Source organism: Cuculus canorus, chromosome 1 (assembly GCF_017976375.1).
Source record: "Cuculus canorus isolate bCucCan1 chromosome 1, bCucCan1.pri, whole genome shotgun sequence".
Lineage (NCBI taxonomy): Eukaryota > Metazoa > Chordata > Aves > Cuculiformes > Cuculidae > Cuculus > Cuculus canorus.
The window spans coordinates 32545555-32558382 of record NC_071401.1 but is presented as its reverse complement, the minus strand read 5'-3'; the positions used below and the strand labels follow the sequence as shown (position 1 = coordinate 32558382).

General features: G+C 44.3%; 1 protein-coding gene across 1 annotated transcript in view; it reads right to left on the bottom strand.

Annotated features, from left to right (window-relative positions):
• VWA8 (von Willebrand factor A domain containing 8) overlaps window positions 1-11061 on the bottom strand; it is a 186201-nt gene extending 175140 nt beyond the window's left edge. The window contains exon 1 of the mRNA XM_054058259.1: window positions 10904-11061. Coding sequence (XP_053914234.1) covers window positions 10904-11012 — 109 coding nt within the window. The 5' untranslated portion in view covers window positions 11013-11061. The remainder of the gene's footprint in view (window positions 1-10903) is intronic.
• Window positions 11062-12828: the final 1767 nt, after the last annotated feature.

Genomic DNA, 12828 nt, shown 5'->3' with positions numbered 1-12828 from the left:
TTACTTGAAATCTCATGTTTAGTTACTTGGTTTCCAAACTCTTTGAACAGAGATGCCATCCCAGACTGTCTTTCCAGTGTTTCACCAGCTGGCAAGGAACTGACAACAGCCTGCTTGGTAAAATGGTGGTGTTAAATCAGCAAGACTCATAATTTGAGAACATATTTCTCAAACTATTTGTCTCTACTGCAAATTACAGAGTATCCCATAAATACTCCAACCCAGCTCACAAGCTGTTACCACACTATGGTGGACAAAAGCTATACACATGAGGTTTTGCAATGAAGACTCTGTAGCCTGCACCAGGCTTGCTTAGGCAGGCAGTGAAGGTGTGCCCCTGCTTTCTTATCTCCCAAACAGAAAGCAGTAATAATTGGTATCAGTCTTTGGGGAACACAGGTACAAGCAGTGTCCAATGTACACAAAGAGCTATGTCTGCTGAAACAAAACAAATGCCAAATAAGCCAGAATCCAAAGGGCAAGGGCAACATCTCATTCATGGGGTGATCACAGAGTAGTTTAAGATCCCATGTAATATGGGTTAGAAACTGGAGGATCTTGACCCAACATCGGAACCCTGAACAGACCCTCTAAAATAAGGAATATGAAAATAGTGCCTCAGGACATGCAACGAACTTCTTCGACTGCATCTGGAATAGACAGGTGTGAATCGCATCCCTGTGAAATGGCAATTTGCACACACATACAGCTAGCCAGTAACTGCAACACACAATGTAGCGCACCCTCCTTTAGAGACAGTTTTTACAGATAACAACATCAATACCTACATCTGCTTTTTACTGTAACCCACAAAGGCTCCTCAGGTGAGCAGGCTTATTATTTCTTGCACTCAGTCCACTGAAGGCTAATGAACAGAAACCAACCACCTTCACCTAGAAACCCCTGAGCTGCAGAGGCAGCAGCCAGAGGAAACGAGAGCACTTTGGCAGAGCATCCCTGAATGAACACCCTGTGCTTTTATTTTCCCCCAGCATATCCTACTCACCATTCTGCGATACAGAATAGTAGAATTTGACGGACCTTTGTTCTGGCTCGCGGTGGAGGTTTATGTTACCACCTTTGTAAGGCAGCTTCCTGAAGATGCAGCTTTATTGTACACTTGGCACATTTGAGCAGTCTTCTATTTAAAAGCCAGTATCATATCAACTATCCTTCTTCTCTTGCCCCCTCCCAAGAAGAAACTATTGCCTAATCCTGCTATCTTTTCCTATATGTTGAGAAAAAAATGCCACTACTGTTTTAAATTATTTCATAGAATCACAGAATCACTAGATTGGATAAGAACTCTTGGATTATCGAGTCCAACCATTCCTATCAACCACTAAACTATGTCCCTGAGCACTTCATCTACCCGCCTTCTAAATACCTCCAGGGATGGTGACTCGACCACCTCCCTGGGCAGCCTTTGCCAGTGCCCAGTGACCTTTTCTGTGAAATTTTTTTTTCTGATATCCAGTCTGAACCTCCCCCGGCGCAGCTTGAGGCCATTCCCCCTTGTCCTGCCCCTATCCCTTGGGAGAAGAAGTCAGCTTCCTCCTCTCTACAATCTCCTTTCAGGTAGTTGTGGAGAGCAATGAGGTCTCTCCTCAGCCTCCTCTTCTCGATGCTAAACAACCCCAGTTCCTCAGTCACTCCTCATAAGACTTGTTCTCCAGCCCCCTCACCAGCTTTGTTGCTCTTCTCTGGACATGCTCCAGAGCCTCAACATCCCTCTTGTGGAGAGGAACCCAGAACTGAACACAGTACTCAAGGTGTGGCCTCACCAGTGCCAAGTACATAGGGAGAATAACCTTCCCGGACCTCCTGGCCACACCGTTCCTGATACAAGCCAAGATGCCATTGGCCTTCTTGGCCACCTGGGCACACTGCTGGCTCATGTTCAGTCAGCTGCCAATCAAGACCCCCAGGTCCTTCTACCTCAAGCAGCTTTCTAGCCACTCCTCCCAAAGTCTATAGCACTGCATAGGGTTGTTGTGCCTCAAGTGAAGAACCCGGCATTTGGCCTTGTTAAACCTCATGCCACTGGTCTCAGCCCAGAGGTCCAGCGTGTCCAGATCCCTTTGAAAAGCCTCCCTACCCTCCAGCTGATCCACACTTCCACCCACCTTAGTGTCATCTGCAAACATGCTGAGGGTGCACTCAATGCCTTCATCCAGGTCATTGATAAAGACATTGAACAGGGCTGGACCCAGTACCAAGCCCTGGGGAACCCCACTTGTAACTGGCCTGCAGCTGGAGTTAACTCCATTGACCACCACTCTCTGGGCCCGACCATCCAACCAGTTTTTCACCCAGGAGAGTGTGCGCCTGTCCAGGCCAGAGGCAGACAGTTTCCTAAGCAGAATGCTGTGAGCAACTGTGTCAAAGGCCTTACTGAAGTCCAAGAAGAATACATCCACAGCCTTTCCCTCCTCCAGTAGGCTGGTCACTTTGTCGTAGAAGGTGATCATATTCTCCCTGTTCTTCTTTTACTATTAATGTATTTATAGAAAGATTTTTCTATTATCTTTCACCGACTTGGCCAATCTGAGCTCTAGTTGGGCTTTAGCCCTCCTGATTTTTCCTCTGCATGATCTCACTTCCTCCCTGTAGTCCACCCAAGATGCCTGTCCCTTCTCTCAAAGTTCACAGACATTCTTCTTCTTTTTGAAGCAATGCTGGTCATATCTGGGGACAAACAGATTGTATCTCATTACAACTGAAAAACTTAAGAAGCAGAAAAGAGTTTTATTTCTTCTCCTTGCCATATTTCTGGTGAAATGACACATTCAGAAAAAAAAAAAAAGAAGGAAATTACTAAATTTGAAAAGGCTCCAACAGCGAAAGAAAACACCCTGCACAGATCTACACATGTTTAGTTTCTTGACTGCACAACAGAAACAGTTCCACTCCCATCTGTAAATCTTTATATTATCAGGGTTTTTATAAGGCACTACACTGAAGCTCCAGGAACAGTGAGTTTTTAGGTGGCTGAAATTATTGACTTTTGGCCTCTTTAGTCCAGAATTTATATGAGATTAACATACACCAACAGTCATCTTCGTATATGACACATTCAGTTGTACACAGACTATCCATCTGGTCTCAAAAGCCAGAAACAGCAAGAGCATATTAAAACTGTGAAAGTGCTAAGCTCTGCTAACGCTAATCTCTGTGAGATAAGATCACACCTGTTACAGGAAACTTAAAAATCTGTATTATATTCAAATGTATATTTCCAGGCCTCAATTTCATTCTAATGTGAAGGAAAGGAAAGAAGAAAAAAAAAGAAAAAAAAACCAACCAAAAACTAAACCCCCGAAGATGCTCTTAGCTAATATCTATCCAGCATATTTCCATAAGGGCACAGAAAAGTGTCAGCCCTCATCCTCAAGAAGCCAACTTATTCTGAAGAAACACAAATGACACATTCCAGCATTTGTTTTTTTTTCTTTTTCCTCCACTTTTCTAAATACATTATTCAGAAGGAAAAATGAAAAAGGAAAAAAAAAAGTAGCCCTGTCTACACAACTGATTTATTTCTCTCATTTCACGCCGGGTCTTACTGGCCATCTTCACAGCTGCAAACATTACACACCGTCACCAGGTAACACTAACCTATTCTGCACCTCACATTGGTGCTGGCAGCCTCCCAAGCACATTAATATGAAGAAGAGAAACACATTTCCCACACTTGCCAGGATTGCTCCCTGACCACTGCTGTCCCTGCATACAGATGATGTGGAGGCTCAGCTGCTGCCCACGATGCTGCAGCCCAACAACAGCTGCTGACGGAGGGTTGGATGTTTACACAACAAAACCTAGCTCCAATCTAAGCAACAAAATCCACTTCATTTAAGTCACCCTTTTTTTATGAGCAAAAGGAAGTCTTTCCTTCTAAGAAAACAAAACAATTACTTCCAATATAAAATGTGAAATGATTTCTACTCAACCTTATTGCTAGATCTTCTTTTTTTCATTTTCAGTTTTGAAGCTAATGCATGACTTTTCAACTATCATCTACTTTAAGCTAATGATTCTCCTTACTGATGAAAGTCCAAAGTGTCATTACAAGAAAACCCTGTACTTACTCCTGGAAATGCACCTTTCCTCCATTTTTCTGCATTAGTAGAGGATCCACAACATGAAAGCGGACTCTTATCTGACATCCAACCATGTAGGAAGCTTACAATCACATCTTAGTAGAGAGCTATTTTTAGTTTAGGCCAATAGCATACCCTAAAGGCAGGGAGTCTGAAGATGCTCAATTACAAGTGTGTTATGAAGTGAAAAGTCAGTTTGAAATATGTTTAATGCCATGATGATCTCACATAGACTTGATATATAAATTTTAGAACATGCCTTACCAACTGAAAGAAGAGCTAAGCTGCTCATTTCATCGATTACCAAAACACTCAGAAATACTGGTTGGAGAGGACTCTGGAGGTCATCTTCTCCAACTTCCTACTCAATATCACCTTACCACCAAGGTGAGATGTGATGAGCTGTGGCTCTGGCTGATGGAGTCTAATAAACCTTCAAGGATGGATGTTCCACAGCCTTTGCAGTCAATCTCTTCCCCTGCTGCATTACTCTCCTAGTGAAAACATTTGTCCTGTTAGCCAGTCTGAGCCTCCCAAGCCCCAGTTTGTGATGACTGACTCCTCATTTGCCACTATTAAGTAGAGTTCATAATTTTTGTAATCATATTTGTAAGTTACCAATGGATTTTTCCTCCCTTAGGTCTGGGTCAAGTCCAGATGCCTCAGCTTCTCCCTACAATTAGGTGCTCAAGGCTCCTAACAATTTTGGTAGCCCTTGAGTGGACTCCCATCAATTTCTATCTCTCTAGAAATAAGGAACTCAAAACCAGACACAGCATTCCAGGCTGAGCCTCACCAGCGATTTCTAGAGATTAACCCTCCCTTTACCATGGCCCACGCTCCTCCTAATGCAGCCCATTCTGTGGTTCGCCACATCTGCTATGAAGTGTCAGCTCATATTCAACCAGACATCCACTGCAACACCACAGCCTCTTTAACAAAGCTGCTACTCGGCCAGTCCCCCCATAGCCAGTAGTGACACACAGCAACGCTCAAGCCCAGGAGCACATTTTTCCTTCTTAAACTTTTTGTCATTTCTTTCGGTCCAGTCCTCAAGTTTATCAAGGTCCTTCTGGACTAAAGATATGTAGTTTACCAGATAGCAGTGATTTTGTCCTGACACACTAAATGGCACTTTTACACTCTTTTTCTGTTGTCTGTCCTTATTTCCACTTTTGTATGCCCCCTTCACTGAAAAGTTCCATGCTTGGCCATGCAGGCCTCCTGCTGAAACACCAGATATTCCTGCACTGTGGGATGGTTCATTCCTGAGCTGGTTTTAGGGTTTTTTTTTTAAATCTTCAAGCTCTCCTGGATAACTTGCTTCTTCACAATTGCTATCTGCAGGACTTTACCTACCACTCTCCTGAATAAATAAAAACCTGCAGTGCTGAAGTCCAACCACAGTTCTTCCCTACTTGTGAGCAGTAGATAATGTAAAGAGCTGACCCAGTCCAAGCTCTCGGTCATCTGCATCACAGTATTTTTACCAAAGCATTCTAGAAGCTACCAAGAGTGCATGCACAATGCCAGAATGCCTGCCTAGAAGACATCAGTTGAAATCCCCCATGCGTATGAGGGCCCAAAAGCGGGAGGTTTCTGCTAGCTGTCTGTAGAAGGCAATATCTACTACCCCCTCTTACTGATACGGTAATAGATGTCCACTCCATCCCTAGTGTTCCGTTTTAAAACTACATGAGCATTCCTGAGGTACAGTTTGCTCAGTGCAGAAAAGCCAAACTATCATTCTATTCTAAATTGAGCTTAGTTATCAAATGCATTAGCATAATTTCAATAATGTATTTCAACTGAAAAGAAACAACTGAAAATCAAGAGAATTTTTTTAAAAAAAAAAAACCTTCCCATTTACTGAAAAGATATCAAAATAGAAAAAAAGAGCTTTAAAATTCATATAGTATCTCCTACACAACTATCCTGAGCCCCTGAATCTGACAAAAAGGTTCAGCTTCAGCCTTATGTAGTAAAATAGGCAGGATGCACAGAACACATCAACACTTATCAGGACTGTAACAGTTGTAAAACAGGAAAATTTAAACTTTGAACAAATATTAAAACTCAGAATCTATTTACTGACATCTACTCATGCGAACAGTGATGAAATCCTACTGAAGAGTGTACAGAAGCTTATCTGCCTGAGAGCTCATCCCTTTCTTCCAGCTATATCAACGTGTCTAAGAAAAGACTATTTTTTTGCCACCAATCCTTTCTCTCAATTTGACATAACTCAGGCATAACTCTGCAAACTTTCACAGACAACTGGCTTTGACAATTTCTGTTTCCATTTGCTGCCTTTTCCATTGTGCTGACACAACAACTGTTCATAAGCCATAAATCACTGGACTTTGGTCACAACAATGCAGCCCCATAAGTACAACTACAGAAGCAATGGACAGTTACATGAATGTTAAGAGACAGATGAAAGAACAAAGTCTTTTAAATAGGTTTTGCCAGTGAAAAATATACGGTCAGAACCACTCTCCCAGTTGTGAGCATCAACAAGATAATGACACAGGTTAAGATGATAAGGGAATTTGCTGAAAAGCATTTACGTCCATCATCAACCACTACTTTAGGCTTTGGACAGTAACGGACCTGGAAAAAAGCCACTCCAAAACCCTGCTAAACACATAGTCCCATTCATAGTCTTCTTTCAGATTATAAATTTTTACCACAATCACGTAGATCACGCTGATTAGCATGACAGGATTCTGAAGTCTGATACAGTTTTCACAGCTGACTGTGTTATATTCAGTAGATATTGCTGTAGGTATTATTGAGATCTTTTAGGCTTTAAACACAGGTCTGAGTAGAAAATTAGAGTGACCAGGTTTTGGAAAGCACAGGAAGTAAACCTGGACAGGCAGAAATGCAGAAAACCGCAAATGAAACTAGCATATGTTTTGGTCTACACAAATGACCAAGAGTAAGTTGTTTTATGTACACATAAAAGCACCCAAAAGACACTTCTTTGCCTGTACTGTGTGACAGGCACTGATTTCAGCTTTTCAGTTTTCACCAAACTCAGCATTTGTTCCCACCAACCCCTTAAGGCAACTCTGATATTGCACATTCTGTCAGATTTTTTCATAAGTTCCACATCATATACAGGCAGATGCAAATAATTAAATATCAGTGGACCGAGTTACATAAAATTTCACTTTGTTCAGCTTATTATTTTAAACTGCATTTAAAATAATAATTCATCACAAATAACTCTGCAGTCTACAAAACCCTTGATTTTTCTTCAGTCTTTTGGAAGGAAGCAGGAAACCTCCATTAAAACTGATTTGAAACTGATATTCATGCTTCCCACTGTTATTATAACTGAAGTTTCCCTCATTAAATAAGCTGTGCAAATCCAAACTCTTCCTAGCTATTCCCATTACCCTTTAGTCATTGTGTGCCTCTGTTTTGCACTTTTTCTCCTAAGCCTTACCACTAGACAGCTCTAGCAGTTCCTCCATAGCACCCTGTGTACCAGCAAGCCATATTTGCATTACAAAGACAAAGCTAAACAGCTAAGCCTGACTCCTTCACATAATACAGGACAAAAACTGACAACATCATCTCCTTTACACTTAAAAGGTACCAAATTATAAATTTAAACTAATAAAATTAAACGTAAATAATCAACAGTGTTCCTAGTATCAACATCCCAAATTCATAAAGGCAGATGAAGTACTATAATTAATAAAGTGTCTCAGGTGCTGGGAGGGCAAATATTCCTAATATTATTTCTTAGAATATAACAGAATAGTTTGGGTTGGAAAGGATCTTAAAGATCACCTAGTTCCAACTCCCCTGCCACGGGCAGGGACACCTTCTACTTGATCAGGTGGCCTTGAACATCTCCAGGGATGAAGCATCCAGGACTTCTCTGGGCAACCTGTTCCAGTGCTTCACCACCCTCACAGGAAAAAAATTCTTCCTGATATCTAATCTAAATCCTCCTCTCTTACAGCTTAAAACCATTACCCCTCGTCCAATCACTTCACTCTCTTAGCCTGCCTATAATAAACTAAAAGATTGTCTAGAGCTTTGAGATTTAAATCTTTCTCCTAAAACTACTACCACCATTCATTCTAACTGGGAATAATTTTATTCTTCATATAAATATACAGTGCATCCGTGAATATTGCCAAGTTACATTCCACAGCACATTGAAATTATGAAGTGTTTTTAGTAATATCACATTTGCTGTCATTTCATTCTGCTGAATTTCTTCTGGTTCTTAAGGTCATTCATCCCAACAAAGGGCTGAAAAGTCCTGAGCTACCTTGGTAAGATGTTTGTTCACACATTGTTAACTTGTTCCCTTTTATTCCTATTTCTTTTAAGATAAATCATAGAATCATAGAATGCTTTGGGTTCGTGAGGCCTTAAAGATCATCTTGTTCCAATCCTCTTGCACACCTTCCACTGGATCAGGTTGCTCATAGCCTCATCCAACATGCCCATGAACGCCTCCAGGGATGAGGCATCCACAACTTCTCTGGGCAACCTGTTCCAGTACCTCACCACCCTCAAGGAGAAGAATTTCTTCCTGATGTCCAATCTAAATCTCCCCTCTTTCACCCTAAAACAGTTACCCCTTTGTCCTATCACTGAACTCCGTGATAAAGAGAGTCCTTCCCAGCTTTCCTGTAGGCCCACTTTAAGTATTTGAAGACTCCTATGAGGTCTCCCTAAAGCCTTCTCTTCTCCAGGCTCAACAGCCTCAGCTCTCTCAGCCTGCCCTCATACAGGAGGTGCTCCAGCCCTCTGATCGTCTTTGTGGCCTCCTCTTGACTCACTCTAACAGACTCATGTCTTTCCTGTGCTGAGGACTCCAGAACTAAATACAGTACACCAGCTGAGGTCTCACAAGGGCAGATTAGAAAAGCAGAATCACCTCCCTCAACCTGGCAGTCACACTCCTTTGGATGCAGGCTAGAATACAGTTGACTTCCTGGGCTGCAAATGCACACGGCACAACTCTAGTTTCCTCTGTACTTTTCATAAGTAAAATATTTCCTACTCAAAAACTCTTGAAGGAATTTTATAGTTATCTATTCTGCAAAGGCTTCCTTCTTGAAAAACCTTTAAGAAGCCAAACACATACTTAAAGAAATGAACACGTCAACTAATAAAGAGATTAAAAAAAAAATCTAGATAAATGGTTATTAAAAGGGTGCAATTAAGAGCTTTAGAGAGTACCACACCATCAGAATCACTCGCTGTCACTCTGTGCCCCTAATTTAGAGCTGCTCATCACTCACTCTGTATTCAGTATCTTTGTTGCAGTTATCCAGAAAAGCCCCAGCTATCACAGGCGTATGCCACTGTTTCCAAAAGCCACTTCTGCTCTGCACAGGCCTGTCATCTGTCTCAAAGGTCACCAGAGGATACACCAGGACTGTTCAGGTCATCCTTCCTAGCATGTGCAAGCTCAAGGTCAACCCCCTATCTCACTGCCGTACGCTGCAGGCACGCTCCAACACGTGTCAGCCTTGGCAACTCCTGACACGGATACAGCTCTGCCTTAGCGGAAGGGCAAAGCCATGCAATGCTGACACAGAAAGCATGGCAGGATAGTGTAATAATAAACTGCCTGACAAAGAGCAGTGCTCACAGGCAAAGGGGGCGGGACTGCTCCTCACTTCACTGCAGGTGAAACGCTTTGAATGAAGCCATGGAAAGCTGAACTAAAGCTTCCTACGTGTCTGTGGCTGCACTCTGCCCTTTCCTGTCACGCAACACTCAGAAGCATAAGAAGACACAGGGATGGCAGCACAAACTGGCAGCCCATAAGGAAGTAGCCTGACTCAGGATGTCCCCAGGCCACCCTGCAAGAGCAAAATGCCACCAAATAAACACTCTAAGACTCATTTTGGAATTTTAGAAAGCAAGCACCCTTTGCCAGGCCTGGACAACACAAGGGAGCGACCTCCATCAATCGTGTGCAGCGAGATGAGCTGGGGACAGGTTGTATTTCCTATTTATATGCATACGGATAAATTTTCCCAGAAAACTTATGCACATTCTATTACTTTCCAAGGACTATTTTTTATATTACTGTGAACATAACAGCAGTCAAAACTCTTCTTCATTTGGAGCTTTGGAGCCAGCTCTGTCTGACCTTGCATTTGAAACAGGGAAAGATGCAAACAGAGGTGACTAGAGAAGACACATCAGTTCAGCACAGATCATGATGCACACAAGACGTAAGAGTGGAAAAACACTGCTTGAAAGCAAATGGGCTGTCCAAGGGGCATTCTGTCTAACTCTTAAAATAATACAGCTACTTATCTGAATCATAGAATGGTTTGGGTTGGAGGGTACTTAAAATCCAATTAGTTTCAACCCCCCCTGCAGTGGGCAGGGACATGTCCCACGAGACCAGGCTGCCCAAGGCCCCATCCAACCTGGCCTTGAACACCTCCTTGGATGGGGCACCCATAACTTCCCTCGGCAACCTGTGCCAGTGCCTCACCACCCTCAACGTGAAGAAACTCTTCCTCATGTCTAATGTGAATCTTCCCCCTTCCAATTTAAAGGCATTCCCCCTCGTCCTATCCCTACATGCCCTTGTCCCTTCCCAAGCTTTCCTGCAGCCCCCTTCAGGTTCTGGAAGGCAGCTATAAGGTCTCCTCGGAACCGTCTCTTCTCCAGGCTGAACAACCCCAGCTCTCCCAGCCTGTCCTCGCATGGGAGCTGCTCCAGCCCTCGCATCATCCTCGTAGCCTGCTCTCGCTTCACCCCAGGACGCCGCACTCCGTGTGGCAGGCGCCGCTCGTTACCTGAGCCGTGCCGCGCGCGGGGCCCGGGGCGCAGCCCGGGGCGCAGCACGTGCCGCAGCAGCAGCCGTACCCGGCGCCCCGGGGCCCCGCACAGAGCGCGCGACTGCATCGCGGAAGCGGCCGCCGGGGCTAGCCGGGCCGAGCGGGGGAAGGGAAACGGCGAGGCACAAAGTCCCCCCGGAAACGAGCGCCGCGGCGGGGAGGGGCCGGCCGGGACGCGGGGGCGGCGGTTGAGGGTGTTGTACGCTCGGTGCTGCCGGGACCTCGGGGGGAGGGAGGTGTTGTGGAGCCCCCGGGGGCAGCGGGGACCTGGCTGGAGGGGAGCGGTGGCAGGAAAGCCCCAGGTCTCCACAGCTGGAGGAGGGGGGAGATGGCAAGGGCAGCTCTGAGCCCGTCAGCTAGAGCGGAGGGCGATGGCAGGTGGAGTCCAGAGTGGGGAGAGATGGCAGGGGCAGGCCTGGGTTCCTTAGCTGGGGTGGAGGGCAATGGCAGGGGCAGCTCTGGCCCCCCTTTTAGCTAGTGTGGGGAACAAGGGCTGGGGCAGGCTGGGGGGGGGGGCGGGCGGGAGGAGGGCAGCAACAGCCCTGGGCCCCTTTAGCCAAAGTGGGAGGCGATGGCAGGGGCAGCCATGGGCCCCTTTAGCCAGGGTGGGGGGCAATGGCCAGGACAGCCCTGGACCCCTTTAGCCAAAGTGGGTGGTGATGGCAGGGGCAGCCGTGGGCCCCTCAGTACTGGGCTGGTGCCCATGGTGCAATCAGTCAGAGGGATGGCACCTTTGGCTCTGAGGGCAACATGATGTGCTATTATTTTATATGAAAGAGGCTGAATTCTATAGCTGGAAACATTTAAAACATGCTGGGAAGTGGGTTGTGGGCAGCAATGGATGAGGTGAATTCATGTGCTCCAGGTATTACCTATCTCTGATTTCTTAAATCCTGCTTAATTCATGGACCGTTCTGTGCCAGTGCCACTTGTGGTCTTGGGATCAAGTTATTTTATACTTGAAGAAGAACAGGAACCAAGTTCCTCAGGAGTGCTGTTTCACACATTCATGGCTTAGATGTGAGATTTTTGCAAAAGATGATGTTCATAGAATCGTTGAGGTTGGAAAAAACCTCTGAGATCATCAAGGCCAACCATGTTATTGAAGTAGATTTCAAAACTGCTTTGTTTCAATTCAACTCACTGCTCTTGGATCTATGTAAAAGCTTGGGAGTAAATTTCGCACTAATTTGTGAAAGGCTAAAGCTTTCATGCTAACAGACTAAGCCTAGTTGAGACTTGGATCTCAGCACCAGTAAAAAGGTAGTGAAGGAGCTTAGCAGAAGGTAGAACCACAGTCAAGTCACTGTCTCCATTGCCTGCACTTCAATTTTTAGGTATCCTGCCTGTGGGGATGGGAGAATTTTTCTCTGGTAGATTTCCCATTTCCTGCATGTTTTCAGAATTGAACAGTTATCTCAGAGGACAACCACTTAAGAGAGAGCTAAGCATCCGTTTAAACATAAACAATTTGGACGTCTTAAGCCCCCCAAAGATATTATACATTATGAGTGTTTATCTTGTCCTAGACGCATTTCCGTGGCTCAGTATTAGGTGTTTTAAACACTTCAAGAGAGGTGAGATTTCATGAGCTTCCGTTGTTTCCCTTTGGCTAGTACATTGGTTGGGTATGAATTCTATTCTTAGTACCTAATATAGGTCTGCAAACCTGCTTTCTAGGTCTACGGCAGGGTAAACTAAATCAAAGCATCCTTTTATGGATATTGCCCTAATTTCTTATAAGCTAAAGATGGTGAATGCTGCAGGCTAAAGATAGGCTAGATAACAAGAAGGTCTGACATAACAGAGTAGAAGACCAATGAGGCAAAATAATAATGGAATTGTTTATGAATATATCTTGCTTTAATATCAGGGATATTAAA